Source organism: Cynoglossus semilaevis, chromosome 2 (genome assembly GCF_000523025.1).
Source record: "Cynoglossus semilaevis isolate Cse_v1.0 chromosome 2, Cse_v1.0, whole genome shotgun sequence".
NCBI lineage: Eukaryota > Metazoa > Chordata > Actinopteri > Pleuronectiformes > Cynoglossidae > Cynoglossus > Cynoglossus semilaevis.
The window spans coordinates 17148890-17165209 of record NC_024308.1 but is presented as its reverse complement, the minus strand read 5'-3'; the positions used below and the strand labels follow the sequence as shown (position 1 = coordinate 17165209).

The following is a 16320-nucleotide window of genomic DNA, read 5'->3' as shown; positions in this document are numbered from 1 at the left end:
TGGGCGGGGGGGGGGGGGGGGGGGGGGGGGGGGGGATGAGCAGAGTGAAAGAAAAGGTGGGGAGATCAGAAAGAAAGACTTGATGGATTTCTTGTCTGAATAAATGAGTAGGAGGGAAGCTGTTTGATCAATGAGCTGTCCATCCTCTCCTCAGCCGTCTGGGTCTATGCTGGGCAGAGAAAACACAATATACTTCACCCAATTTAAATATTTTTAAACTTAATCATATTCAAATCCTGCCGTATTCCGACCCCGGGTGTGGTGTAGCATGGCATTAATAATAAATTAAGTGCTTTTTATATTCTTGACATTCATGAAAAAAATATAACTTTAAACATTTTCTCATTTCTTCTGAACTGCTGCTCCAACAGACTCTTCATTGGTACACTGGCTTTATTTTATTTTTTATAAAATGTATATGTTTCTCTTCCTAGGAGCCATGTTTCCCCTGGACCTTGTGCTTTTCTCTCTTTAGTAACGGCCCCATCTGTTGACATCTACCTCTGGTTGTTACTGTCCTTGTAAATGAGACATTCACACCGTCTCCACTCTCATATGTTTGGCAAACCTCTTTACTCTCTCCTGCTATTCTGTATTCAGCTACTTCAACTCAACACCTTGAGAAATTTCCATACAAACGTTGCATCAAACTCACTGCAATTGCGCAAACATGCAAGCGCACTAGTGCACTGATGTATGGAACATACATATTTAACACTCTGAATATCCATAAAATTGAAAATAGTTTTTTCCCAAAGTTGTACTGGTATTGATTTTAGGTCAGTGAACATATGGGTCAACAAAAAAAAGAGAATTTCCTGGAAAAATGACCATAGTGTCAAATAAATGTAGTTTCACTTCAGTTATTTTATGAGCCACGCAGCATTAGAGACTTCTTAAGGGTGAACACGGGAGGATTTGGGGTTGAAAAGTTTATCAGTGGAAGTGTTAGTAATTCAAGGACATAAAACACAGCTTTTATACATTGAATAAATAAAGTTAAATAATGAGATAAAGTGTCTACTGTAAATGTAATCTTTTGTGTTTGAGAACTTTTTATTTTTATTTTTTAAGTTGAAATTTTGAATAAATGTTAAAGGTCTAATATCTACACGTATATTTTCACTATAACTACTTAACTATAACTTTATGTTCTTTCTTTAATGTCACTTCGTTCCTTGGCAGTGCTGACTGAGTGAGCTATTTTAAAGGAAAGTACACTAGTAACTGATGAGCTGTCAAACAGAGGGAGGGAAGGAGGGCTAATCTTTACCTTAAGCTTCATCATAGAGTCCTGGCACAGCTTGTCTCCACGGGCCGCGGTGACCTCATCCAGTCCGATGAGCTTGGCCTTGTAACGAACGCCATCTCCTTTAAAACGTCTGATGAGCGCCGCCTCGCTGCGATCTTGCCCTGCAGGCACACACAGACACACACTCTGAAGTCCACAGTACATCTTCCAGTCAAGGCCCTCCATCTACCTGAGATGTGGGGCTATTACCTGAGGATCATCAATCACCAGGACTGCGGAACATCTCAAAAGTAATCTCAAAGAAAGCCGTGATGTAGGTCAAATGTACTGACGATCGCAACGTTACGGCGCGTCCAACTGAAATCCAGGAATCAGCTGTGGTGTCGTATGAATGGCACTGATCTTTATATGCAGACGTGTTAATCAATGAAGTCTGACAGGACAAGAGGTGAGAGTCTGACCCCCTTCCCTCTCCCCACCCTTCACAATTCTCCATCAAAAAATATTGGCGTGACATTATGCTCTTATCTCCCTCCATCCTCACTTCTACTGTACTGGGTGTTGTTTGTATTGTGCACATGCATCAGAGAGTGCAAGGAACCAATGTTGACCTTCCCCTCGTACAGGAGGTCTCTGCGTTATCTCTTGAAGAGACCACAATGCTCCTCTTCACATACAACAAAGCAGAGAGAGAGAGAGAGAGAGAGAGAGAGAGAGACAGACAGACAGAGAGAGAGTGGTCACTCTTGAGGTTAAAGACAGGCTTTTTTTTGTTGCGCTCCTTCCATATCTTATCATATCGTTTTTTGTTTTATTCTTGACCTGCAGCTGGAAAACATTTCATCATCAAATACTGTACAGAGAGTCATCTAACATCTGTGTTTCTGCAGTGTGTGTGTGTCTGTGTGTGTGTGTGTGTGTGAGAGAGAGAGAGACAGGGAACGACTGCAGGAGTGAAAGTGGGAAAGCATAATGATAATGCAGCAAATTTAGATAATATATTGAGGCATTAGTTCTGTACTTTGACTCTTGGAAGGTCAAAGTCTGAGTGATGGAATGGTTCCTCTCCTCCTCTCCTTATTCTTCCACACTCCCTCCATTCACACTGAGTCCCCCCGGCTCTGCACTACAGTAGGAATGGGCTATTTAACCACAGGCGAGAGCATTGTTCTACATGAGGCTACTGGATCATTTTGGTCCAACACTAATCTTCCACCTCCCTCTGCTTTGTCTGCTCGTCTACATCGTTGGCAGCGTAACAAATGTCTTTCCATCACCTGGGTGTAGTCCTTCTCCTTCTTCTGCCAGCTACGGATTTGTAATATTATAAGTGACTAAAGCAGCCATGCACAAACAGACACAAAAAGTGTTCTGCATATGAACTTTCTCAGACACACTTAGTCACAGTCACTACTCAGAGAAAATTGACGACACTCTGCATCAAAGTCCTCGGAGACAAACGAGCTGAGGAACATCTGTCCTTATTCCGGGGAGAGGAGGAGCGCTGCGGCGCTCCCTATTGTGTCACGTCTCAGCCGGGCTGAGATGAGAGCAAGAGATTAAACCACCAGGGGACTGTTCCGTTCAACAAAGAGACGTTTAAATGCTGCCTTCATTAAACATGAAACAGCGCTCTGAAGTGCAGGCGTACGTTTGTCGTGGGTAAACAATAACGCACGTTTCCATCAACTGCAACGATGACCCCATTGTCACCTTCTCTCTGCTGCTCTGCGTATAAAGAACACAATCAAATTGTATTCACATGCTCCAAACAGTCGTCAATCTGAAAACAAAAGTCCCTTTTTGTGATTTTTGTGTGTGTGTGTGTGTGTGTGGTGGTTTGTGTGTGCAAGTGAGTGGGGATTTCAACTTTTTGTGTGTGTATTTAAATTTGTGAGCGTTAAATAACACTGAAAGTGTCCAGCTGCTCTTGTCTCACTAGCACAGTGGTTTTCATTTGAGTTTGACATTTAGGACCTGCTCCCTCCATCTGCATCCATCACCGTTACTGCTGCTATACTTAGCACAGTGTGGAAGCGAGCAGAGTGAGGGAGCAGTCGAGAAAGGCCAAGAGGAGACGAGAGAGTGAATAAGGTGGAGGGGGCCACTTTTTTCTCTCTCTCTCCCACAGAGTGCTTCATATTTTTTACCTTTCGTGAACACATTCACTGAAAGACTCCTTTCGTGTGTGTGTGTGCGTCAGTGTCAGCAAGGGAAGCATTCAGTCTGCTGTAATTAAATGTCTTCTCTTGCTATGACCCCGCTGAGCTTCAAACACAACTAATGAAAAAGTCTTCCATTTCATCTAACATGTCCGCTCCCTCACACCCTCCACCAGAGCCTGTACACATGAAGTGAGTCGCACTCTCACAGCTTCATATTTTCTCTCACTCAGACATTGGAAATATGTCCTGACTCACACACATCACCTATGATACTGAAAATCTAATAAAAAGAATCTAGCGGTTCATCGGCAGAAAACACACACGGAGAATTAAAAACAATATCTGTTTCAGTTTGTTGTATTTAATTTCTACTCTTTTTATTCTGTAACTACAGAGAGACCATTGTGCTAACCCGGAGTCATAAAGCTTTATACTATATGGTGTCTACGTGTGTGTGCGTGAGTAAGGTGGGGGGGCAGTACTTAGTATGCAGGATTGGTTTCAGTGTCTGTCTGAAGCAACAAGCACAGACGCAGAAACGGACACAAAGCGGAGAGTGGAAGATGGAACGGAGGAATAGAATGTGATGGATGGATGAATGAGCCAGGTCTCCATTGGAGAAATGTCACTCAGGATTAGAACATTATGACAGCCAGAACTCCCACAACCTGTCCGTACACCCACGGACAATGACACAGTGACAGACGCACACACACACACACACACACACACACAGACGCGTGCTTCCACAGGTGATAGATGGCAGGTGACTGCTGCTGGAGCATGCATAATACTTCAGGGAAGCCCCTGGCATTGCCCCTGGCATCATCCATGGCAACTTCAACCTTGTGCCTCCCATGTGACTCTTATCACCGAAGAACCTCAAGTCTGTAGTATCATTCAAATGCAATACACACCTGATCACACACTGTAGCTCTGAAGGTGCCCGTTATCATGCCATCTTGTGGCTCTGAATTGCAAAGGAAATGTGTTTTTTTTAATGATAAATTAGTTAAATAATTAATGCAAATAACATTGGTTTTATACTTTAATTTGATTAAATTCATGTCAATACAGCAGGACTATTAAAACACACACAAAATCAAACGGCAAAAAATAAAAATGACATGAGACAAAACTGTGCTGAAAAACAGATCAAATCAGTTATCACAGAACAGACAGAGACGGTGGATGTGTTGTTTTGAATGTTTGACAGAAGATGTGGGTTTCAATAAATTGACAGAAAAATGCAGCACTGATCAGACAGATTCACAAATCTCCAGCAGAACCATGAGCATTAAAGCTAAAAACAGCTAACTCCAGTTAACGCAACACATCCCACTCAGCTCTGAATAGTTTTTACAGTGTTGAAGACCAACAAAACTGCTGCAATTAGCAATATGCCCTACACCAAAATTTAAGGGGAGAGAAAAATCTATTTATCTATAATCTATTTATTACAACAAAATAAAAAAAGTCCTTTTGTTACTATGTACATGCAAAACATGTACATAGTGAGCTGAAAAAGTCCTTTTGTTAATGCAAAACATGTACATAGTGAGCTGAAGCAGCCGTAGCCAGAGCAGTAGTTTGCCAGAGATAAAAAAAACCCTTCTGACTAAATGCTTAATTTCTGCAAAGTTAATTTAATTTGTTTGTTTAAAACATTTGGTCTTCCCGTTTTAATTGTTATTATTTTTGTAGAGCTGAGTTAAAGAGTCTTCACAAGAGGAATGAACATTTGTTGTTTTAAGTCTGCTCAGACCTACATCTTAGTTTTAGACTGTACAAACCTCACACTGCTGTGTGTTTAACTAAGTCAGCATGAAAGGTCAGGTTTAACTGAGTGTACTGTATGAACCGACAGCGACATTCCATTAGTCCATTCCAGTGAAGCCCATACAAATCCTCCAAACCAGAACATGAGAAAAATGCACTTCTTAGATTATTTTCTATAAGAAGAGCTTTGACCTCAACTAGGACAATGGAGTGCTGCAGTGTTGTTGGTTTACTTGGCAGGGATTTAACTAAAGATTGGCAGTGAGGATGACAGTAGTGCGTAGCCAAGTAAAAAAAAAGAAAAAAGAACTATTTCCGTAACGGCCACATCGTTTTTTTAATTTAACTCACTTTAATGCTTGAAATTAGCAACTGGGGCCATAAACTGAACAGAAAGGAATAGAAACATTAGTTGAAGCATCACAACATTCAACACAGTTTGACAAAAGGATTTAGATAGATAGATAGATGGATAGATGGATAGATAGATAGATAGATAGATAGTTAGATAGATAGATAGATAGATAGATGGATGGATAGATAGATAGATAGATAGATAGCTAGATAGATAGATAGATAGATAGATGGATGGATAGATAGATAGATAGATAGATAGACAGACAGACAGACAGACAGACAGACAGACAGACAGATAGATAGATAGATAGATAGATAGCTAGATAGATAGATAGATAGATAGATGGATAGATAGATAGATAGATAGATAGATGGATGGATAGATAGATAGATAGATAGATAGGTAGATAGATAGATAGATAGATAGATGGATGGATAGATAGATAGATAGATAGATAGCACTTCATTATTCCCTCGGGAGTTCCCTTTGGGAAATTTAGGAAAAATGTTGGACTTTTTTTGGGACATTAACCAGTATGCATTTGTCTGCCTTTGGGCCAATGGTAAGGAGGTCTATTTTCTAAAGCTTAGTAGTGCCTTAACATCTTGGTTCTAGATTTACATGAGTTTAATATGTCTGTATACATTTAAAATAATTTACGCAGTTTTTGAACTTAGCATAAACCCAACAATCACCCACTAATGACAGAGGAGTCGAAGAATTCTGTCTGATTTAGCAGCTGTATGTAGTGTATACTATATGTCAAACACTGTGTTGCTGACAGAGAAGTTGCAACGCCGCTCTGTTACAGTAACTTTAGAGTAGAATTTCAGCAGATTGGTACTGTGTGCAGCAGCTGAGGAAGTCTAAAGCTTGTTTCCTCAGCTCAGGATAAAACAGCACCCAGAGGCTCATAACTACAGCTGGGATGGTTCCCAACAAACACTCAACGGCACATGAGGGAACTCAGCTGTTACTCTCCAATTAATCCAGCTACTAAACCTGGCTACTGTGCTGAATGTGTGTTTACATGTGAGTTATGTGCTTCTATTCTCTTTACCTTTCGTCTTCTTTAGCCCCAGGACTAATCCTGGCATAAATGTCGTCTTCTAATTTGCAGATAACCACGTGAGCTAAGAGGAGCATTTTTAAAATCATAAACTTGGCTGGTAAAGTGAATTCAACTCTCTTATCAAACAATGGGGCCGTTTAAGACCAATTCTTTTATTGATAATAAAGTTCAAAATATTGTTTGAAGATGCTATATGAAACACAAAGTCAGCTTCATACACACAAACTAAAGATTCTGTAAATGTCATCTTTTTCTGCACCTCCAGAACTCAAATAATGTAAATAAACAACAATACAAATATTTGCTACTTGCTACTTTATTTCACAATAAACAGTGTTTAAGACGACAATAACTCATGAAGGTGCACCGCAGTAAGCGGCGTCTCCTATATGTTATCTCCATCATAGCTTGACTGTTTACTCAGCTGGGAAATACAGGCTGATTATATAACCAGATATAATGACGTTTCCTTTGTTTCAGAGATGCAATCAGGTTAGACCCACCTTCAAAAACTCAATCAGTTTAATCAAAGCCGTCTTAAAGGATTAAGTGATAGAAGCTGAATGAATGATTTTTGGTGAGTTCAAACGACACTCTGATCTGTGCCTACATTAAAGTGTTCACTTTGAGAGCCAATGTCGTTTGAAGTGTAAGAAATAATCCAGATTTTGTTTATTATTTGACATCAATGCAGGCTGTGTTTACTGAGTTACCGAAAAAAAATGAAAAAGTAAGAAAAGTGAAGAGTGAAGTTTCTTTCTTTTTTGAGCTCGTCCAACATCTTTCTCCTTTTGCCACTGTAGCTTTAATAAAAGTGTATTGGATTTCTGTTGGGTTTGTGTATGAATGAAACTCTTCTGTGTGTGTGTGTGTGTTGGTTTGGGGTTTGTGTATCACTTGTGTGTGTGTGAGACTGTGTGTTCTGCACTCTGACAGGGCATCAGAGAATGGCCTGTGTAAACAAGTCGCTAGCGTCCTGTCATGCTACACTGAAGCAGTTTCCCCTGTGGACCACTCTCCCCTCTCTCTCCCTCTGATTCTCTCTCTCTCTCTCTCTTACACACAAACACACAGTAGAGTGTGTGTGTGTGTGTGTGTGTATCCCCCGATTTTAAAGAATAAGTGTGACAATGTCACCTGGATTAGTTTCATTAAACCCAGTCTGTGTGAACAGGTGTGCTGATGCCGCGTCCTTGTTCGTCCACACTATTATTAAAAACATGAGCTTCTACACTGGATGATGAAAAAAAAAAAGCAACTGCTCAAAAGACTGCAGTCATCTGTCCGAGCTGAGGAGAGTCTGCCAGAACAAAGTCGTCTCTCAGGACGCCGTCTCAGCTAAAACATGGTGCCACTCGTCTGTGGCGTCCCTCCCTTCTCCATCCTTCTCTGCCTCATCTCCTCTAATCTTAGTTAACGAACACTCTTTTCTGCATTCTTTCATTCATAGTTCTGCAAAAGAGAGTATTCTGGGGAGTACTGCACAGCATAAATACAAAGAATCACCGCCTTCTGTCAGTTAATGCTCTCACCAATCAAACCAACTGTAATCACTCCAGCATCTGTAATGCCACCACTGGGTTTGAGATAGCCATAAACTGCTGCAAAGTTAAGACGTGAATTTACAATTCTGTTTACAGCCACACAAGCAATTTGGAAAAATCTAACTCAATCACTGTCTGTTGTCATTTCCTCTTGTTTTCACGACAGCATCTGTTCTTACAGGGTTGTTGCACACAGGCAGAGGCGATATCAACTGTACTCAGTTGAAAGGAAAAATGTAAAAGGCAGTAGTGAGACCTGCTATGATGTAGGGTTTAAAGACTAAAGTCTCATAGACAACAGGCTGAGATGAAGATGAGATCTTCACTTCACACAGTGTTACTGAGACAAGGCTGTGTTGGTTGTGGACGTGCTCAGGAGTGATGATCAGTGGCATTTGCTATTATACACCAAGGGACACTCTGCCTGCTCTGATATAAAATAAATTGTCACATTTTCAGTTTCATTTACATTTAATTTACCAAAATGCCCTAAAGTGCAGCCTATTTGACACATTCATTTAGCATCGGTGCTAGCACAAATTTATTTGATGAGATTTTCTTTGCATGTAGCAGCCCTAGCAATTTAAACCTGGAATAAAAAGCTGATCTAATTAATATGAAGCTATGTGATCATGTGGTAAGTGTGGAGCCTGACAGGAACTAATTAGCAGCAGCAGTTTGCTTAAAAAAGGTTCTTACATATAAAATGCCAGAGTTTAGAAAATGACTCTAGAACTGTAAACACTTATATTTTACCAATTAGCCTGGAATACTCTTCCCCTGTTTTACAACCACCACTGGAAATGATGTATATATTTGACAAAGTTTGTTAGACATGTTGCTGCCAGGAGGATGATGCAAACCTAGATTCCAATAACATTGGGACACTGTGTAAGAGTTAACTAAAGACAGATAAAATGATTAGCAAATTCTTTGGAGCCTAAATAGGTAAATATAAAACATTCACTCATTTTGAGATAGGCTAATATGGAGGCAGATGATTATCAGAGTTCAAAAAAAGAAAACTCTTGATTTTCGCCTTATTCTTATAGTCAGAGAAGCAGGAACGCTCTTTGATTCCCCAGTGTTTTAACACAGTGACGTACCATCAGTTGTTAAACTGCCCTCTGTGCTTCTGGTTTACTGTCACACTACAAAAAGGCATCATCACACTCATCGCAAGAGAAAGAAAAAAATGCTTTGTTTCTACTTGGTGACAGAACATTGATACAATTAACATTTTCATACCAAAATATTCCATTTTTTGTTTTTTGAGTTGTAGCAGTGCTTAAAATACAATCAGCTAGAACAGAAAACAGTATCCTGTCATTAAACATTCAACTCCAAGTCGATGTTCTTCTACTCTTCCACCACCACTACAGGATGAGAATGCAGGGTTTTGTTGTTAGCCTGTAGCTAACCCTGGACCATGGTGCTGTTGTACAAGTTAGCAGCAGGTAGCTGCACTCGTTAGTGTGAGAACTACCACAGCCACATTAAAGATATATTCAGATTATAACTGAAAAGGGATCTAAATGAACGGCTTCCAGTATATTTTAATTTGATTTTTTGACTGTGACGTGTTACCTTTTGGTTATATCCAAAACATGGGGCTACCTTTTTTTTTACTGCACTGCGACTAAGCCTTTGAAAAGCACAGCCACAGATAAAATGTTATGTCACTACGGATATTAGAGTCTGAAACGTGATATATTTATAATGACGGTTAGTGCTACAATACTTTGTTTGTCGAAGTTGTCAATTACCCTGTACTCAGTTTTGTTTTTTTGGCAGTAGCCCCTCCTATATTATCTGCTACTGACCTGGACTGACTGCTCCAACAACAGACAGCCATTTGATGTCAATCTCTGTCTGATTGGGAGAAACAGATCTGATAACCTCTCGGAGAAGACAAAAAAAAGCACGCACACACATATACAAAAATTCACACACATCCAACAAAGTGCTGCAGTTTGGGCTTTAAGAATCCCCAGGGAACGATACCACAGTAAATGGCTGCAGTGATTGTGCCAGATAGACGGGATGTTTGCATAATATCCACAAGAAAAAGATAATGTGTTTGCTAATCGCACACCAGAGATGGGCAAACACACACCCACATGCCACACAGAGTACATACACACACACGCACGCAAAAAAGGCTAACAGCTGCACTGCTATAACCCTTAACCACTTTTTTCATGCCGCTGGCTGCCAGCTCCAGTGCAGAACAACCCTCCTACTCACCACACACTCCACTCCCACACAGAGCTGTGATGACAGTTGCCTGAGTGTGTTGACAGTAGCGGAAGTTATTAGCACTCGTAATCATCCTGGGTGTCACTTCGTGTACAACAGACAGGCATCTGGCAATCACCGTTTGATTGGAACATTTAATTATGTTATGAGTACAGTGCAAAAACAAAAGACAAAAAAAAGACAAAAAAAAAAAAAAAACAAGAAAACAACAACACAGTTAAACCAGGTTTAATACTCTAATTTTGTTTTTATACACATCAATGTCCATGAAGTAAAAAATACAAAGTTGGCAACATAATCAACATTAACTCACTGAGTTTAATTATTATACAAAGTGTTTAGATAATCACTGGACTTTGGACTGCATTAACTATGAGTATATAGTGTTACTAAACAATCTGTTCTCCATTTAAGCAACAGAGCGGGGATTAAAAAGCTGGAACTGTTAGTGTGACTTTTGTTTTTCCAAGCCAACGAACAGCCGTCCAAACTTTATGCACTTTTTGCTGGGAGGAAAAAGTGCTTCATAAATTGATTAAAATACTAATACTAAATTAAATTTCACACATTAGGTTTCCAAAATGATAAGCAGTGTTTATGCAGTAACAGTTTGATGTTCTTATTTGAATTGTCAAAAACTTAACTTAACTAAATTATACTAAAAACATATATTAACAACATAGAAGTTGGCTTTGTTGTTAAAGCTAATACGTTCATGTTAGAGCCAAAATAGAAAGGGACAAAAGCCAGCTTTGTGCTTTAATTCTAACATTTCGTTTTTCACTTACTGGCAGTAATTCACTGACAATCATTCCATATTAGTATGTTTAAACGAAAGAATGAAAATAGGAGTTTAACTATTATGTATTGATTGATTCAGAGAGAGTGTCCAGGTAAACTAATACTAAACTCACTGTTTAAGTCTAAGCAGCTTCAGACCTACACACAGTAGAAGCTTTTTAAGGATCAGTTAAACATTCCATGTCAGTGTTTTCCCTACAATTACATTGGGGGGCGCTAGATGGATGGATGGATGGACAGATAGACATATACCCTAGGAAAACACTGCATGTCTAACAGAATGCTGTAATACAGATACACTAGCATTCATCTTTTTTTTAAATTGAAAATTGGATTATTGCCTTTTCTCCATTTGCATGTTTCAGTTTAACACTACTGTTGTAGCATATTCTGCCAATGTTTTCCTCCTGAATCCAAGTATTCCTGAATCATTTTTCTATGACGTACATGAACCTATTTCTTTTTATAACCAAGAGAAAAGAGCTGAGCTGGAGAAGAACTCAACATAGTACATTTTTAGTAAGTTGAAAGATCATTATTGGTATTACTGGTAGTTAGTTATTCAATTTTAATTCTTGGTTAAAGTTATAACATCAGTGAGTTGACTAGCGGTAACATTCCTCTCATTATCTTCTGGGTCTGGTGTTTGTTATGTCTCTGGGATTGGCTTCAGTCGACAAACGACCCTGAAAGGATTAAGTGGTTGAAGATAAATGATGAATTAATTATTGTCTTTATTAAAATTTCCTTTTGTTTTTGAGTAAAAATTATTTTACTTGCAGAAAAGCAAGTAAAGACAAGGGGGGGGGGGGGGGGGGGGTGAGGGATTAAATGGTTAGGAGATGCAATCTCCCTGGATTTCTTGAGGATTAATGATATTTCACTTCATGACTTGAGCCTGACAAAAAGAATGACTAATTTATTGCCAGGGGTTATTGCTGCGCTAAGGTCGTGTAAATGCTAAGAGGTTAAAGGTTATCTCTACCGTGTCATGGTAATTCAATAAAACCCTTGTGGTAAAGAAAGGAAATCCTCCAGAAAAAGTGACCTGTGAACTCACACTCTGAACACACTGTAATTGCATGTATTCAGGGGAAAAATCACTCACAGTTGCACAGCAACAAATGATGCACAGCCACAAGAAGGGCATAGCTGTGATGAATGTGTGTCATACAGCAGTCTCCACGTCTTTTTTATTACGTTCTTCTCCATCTCCAAGTGTTAAACAAAGACCTGAGATTAAACAGCTCTCCTTCACACCGACTCATTAGTCTCTCTTACTCTCTCTCTCTCTCTCTCTCTCTGTGTTTTCGTGATCAGTCTCTCCTCTGCCTCTCATTCATCCAGGGCAAGGTCATACGAGACAAAGCAGCGGGATAAAGAGGAGGATGAGGAAAGATATTAGAAGAGTGATGGACGATGCTGCAAGGACTCTCACAACAGCCCGGCTGCCAATGCTGCTCAGGCCGCAGATGGATCTATCTGCATTCATATGCAGGTGTTTGCAAAGAGACACAAAGCAAGGGACTGGACCACAACAGAAACGTGCTTCAGTACATCTGTGTACAGTACATCAGACTTTTGGGTCATACACTTGCAGCATAATAAGAAGAACGGCATCAAAGTTTTCTATTCCCAAAGTATGGCCGTCTCTACTATTTGGTGATTGCATTAGACTTTCATCATATTGCTAAGATGTCTGGTGTTTTGAGTGTGTGTGTGTGTGTGTGTGTGTGTGTGTGTATGGGTGGCATACGTATAGCTTTACTTGTAGGGTCATTTTTTGTTAGATGGACACTCTGTCGTTGTGGGGACATTTTGATGTTTAAGATTTTGTTTGGATGTGGGATTAGAATAAGAGAAAGGATTAAGGTAAGGCACACGTCTGTAATGGTTAAGGTCGAGGTAAGGGACGCATTATGTCCTTGTGAAGTCCTCGCAACTCATTAAAAGCTGACTCAGTGTGTGTATGTGTGTGTGAGGATTAGAAAGAAAAGAGAGAGAGAAGAACAGGCAAAACCCTAAAGTCTGAATCCTGAAAACAAACCATTCATCTTACCTTTCTTATGCTCTCCTGGGCATCAATCCCAGAGCCCCTAGTGAGTGTGTGTGTGTGTGTGTGTGTGTGTGTGTGAGTGAATGCTTGTTTGTCTTCAAGTGATGAACATAATCTCTATTCCAGTAGAACAATACTGTTCCTAAATAGAACGTGTAAGGCATTCAGGGCCTTTCTCCGACACAGTGTATGTGGTAACAAACGCCTGTTCTCAGGGGTCACAATACATGGTAAGAAATGGAGCATCTGCTGCAGGTGATAGTGAGCGCATGTGTACGTACCACTGTGTCTGTGTCTACGCGGCGGTGCGTGCTCAATTAAATGCCATTCCCAGCGGTGTTCCAAGTTTAAGCGACATCAATCAGATTCTTATTCTCATTCCTGGGCAGGTGGCAGCGAGCATCTGGGTGATGGCTGTTGGTTTGGCCCCTGGCATCACCTCTGCTTCAGGACCTTTGAGACCTGCTCCCCTACATCTGCAAGCTACACATGTCTGGAGCTAATTCACACCTGGACGCGTTTGCGGCGTTCCAACCACAACATCCCTGAACGTTTCTGCTAGCGGCTCACTGTACTGTAAGAAGCCCCACACCTGTTAATTAGCCAGGAACAACAGAGACCCTGCAACCTGGCCCGGAACCCAAATCCATCATTAGAGCCAAATGAGACACAATTAATAAAGAATGGAGAGGAGTTGATGAAGGTTGACTGCTGAAAACCAAGTGTATAAAACAGTGTAGCTTAACATTCTTCCACTGCACTGATTAATGAAAATCCCCATTTTACAGTTTCAGACCAGCCTGTTCAGAGTAGTGCGCCCCCCCCTGGTTATTTACAGGCAGCTGCAACAGACTGGCTCCATCTCCTTTTTACAGCTTTACAGCTATGATTATTTGAATACTATTTAATTAAATAAAAATTAAAAAGTTCAATATACGATGGAGATATATAAACCTGGGACAAACTGACTCAGAGCCATGCGACACCAGGTTGTTTAATTCTCCCTGTCACGGCCCCTAATGATCACTTTTTCAAATTTTTTCAGAATATCAATAACGTTGTGGTTGATTTCCTCACACATCCTTCTCTCTCCCCTCTCTTTCACTCTGTGTCCTGTGTTCTGATCAGAGACGGTTCCTCCAATCACATTCAACTTAAGACTTTTCCCAAAATTAAGACACGTCTTTGAACAAAAGTGCAACTGAGCATCAGGAAACCAATCACCTTATCAAATAAAACGTTATCTGTTTGCGACTGTCACTCATGTGCAAATCACTTAGGATTAGAGCTTGAGTTTTTGCACAAAATGTCTACAGTGGATTGTTGAAATGTATTTTGCAGTAGTGAGAGAGCTGTCTGCACCAGGAATCTGTCACTTCGGCGCATTACATATTTGTAAAGATTTAGTACTAATAGGAAAGACAAGAACAGAGCTAACACCTGTGCATTCCCTTCTGTTACAAGCCACAGTGTCTGCTGTAAAATTCTCTATTGGACATAATGAGCAGCAGGATTAATTTCTTTTTGAGTAATAAGTTAATCAAAGTGTGCGAATTAGCAGTAAGGGGATCGACTTAAAATAGTCCATTAATCACACTTATTGTACAAACTGGGTGATATAATGACACCGTGCTGATGAGTTTTTTTGCCATTGGTTTTATGATTTGGGAAAAAGAGTCTGGTTCCAGTACATCTCCACACCATTCTCTTTGTGAGTGTAGATAAAAGAAGGAAAAAGACATACAAAGAAGTGTCACGCTAGTCACCTGTTTTATTTAGTCAAATCTCAGAAAATCTTCTTTAACCCATGCTCTACAACAAGGGTCACCAACTATATTTCTCAAAGAGATGGATTTATTTCTGGACACATTATTTGATGTTTATTTTGGATTCAAATTTAGGGCCTGATTGGACAGTACAGTGGGCCGAATTTGGCCTGCAGGCCACCAGTTGATGATCACTGCTCTATAATGTATGCCAATAACTGGGCCTTCAGAGGGCCTCACTAATTATTTCGATCGTAGTAACGTTTTAATCCATAGGCAGATGGAACGCCCCACTTTAAAATACATTTTTGTTAAACTACAGTTTAACAGTTTTAAAATCTGATGATCACTATCAGCCATTTTCAAAAGTTCAAACCTTTGAACATTCCTCGCATTTAAAGGAAACACAAGCAGATAAATGATAACACAAATACTCGGTTCTAACTAAAAACTGCACTGTTTTCCCTTTGGTTGTGCCCTCTTTGAAAAGAGGTTAACTCCTAACGTCCTTACCTTTTCTCCTGGAGTCTCGTCTGATGCTGCCGGGCCTGACCGCTGGCTGTAGCTCCGTCTCTGTTGACATTCTTGACGTCCAAATGGGCTGGACACCACTTGGCTCTGCTGGGATCTGACGGTCCAGTTCACAGCGTCAGTGTCGACTGTGCGTGCGTGGGCGCCGGCTGTGTGTGTGTAGGCGCCAGGTGTGGGTGTGGGCACACAGGCTCATGGGAGAGAATGGGCCTTAGCCCTGAGACAACATCCCACACACACCCACAGAGAGCTGCAGAGAAAAGGGGAGAAAAAGATTTGCCTCCATTAGTTTGTTTAGTCTTGGCAGGAGAAACCAAACGGGAGCGTGTTTATGATTGGGGACCTTGAGTGGATATCACCCATGGTAACAAAAAGAACTGCACTTCCTTCTTCCGGTCGATAATGTTGACAAGGACACTGCTTGAGGAACATACTGATGTCTCTCTACTACAGTCCAATCCTCTTCAATGTTGCAGCTTTGAGTCACACATTAAAAATAAGAGATTACTGTGTGCTGCATAGTACACTGTAGAAAACATGAAATACAACTACAGCAGCAGGCAAAGCCTAATAACTTCAACGCAGAAGGTTTTCACTGGGACTTCCCTCATATTTGATATCAACCTCTGTTTGGGCAACATGCTAATTAGTGTGGTGAGAGCAGCAGCATTTTTACAAACCAACTAAGTTCTAGTGCACCTGCTATTTGTGTATGAAAGGCTCTCCCTCTCTACGAC

The 16320-nt window shown here is 40.4% G+C and overlaps 1 protein-coding gene across 10 annotated transcripts in view; it reads right to left on the bottom strand.

Moving 5' to 3' along the window:
• The window catches only part of dab1a (DAB adaptor protein 1a), a 105770-nt gene that overhangs the window by 28358 nt on the left and 61092 nt on the right, over positions 1–16320 (bottom strand). For all 10 annotated transcript variants that reach the window (XM_017043111.2, XM_025065843.1, XM_025065853.1 and 7 more), the window contains 2 exons: positions 15566–15833; positions 1274–1413 (listed from right to left, as the gene is read on the bottom strand). In XM_017043111.2, coding sequence (XP_016898600.1) covers positions 1274–1413; positions 15566–15635 — 210 coding nt within the window. In that variant the 5' untranslated portion in view covers positions 15636–15833. The remainder of the gene's footprint in view (positions 1–1273; positions 1414–15565; positions 15834–16320) is intronic.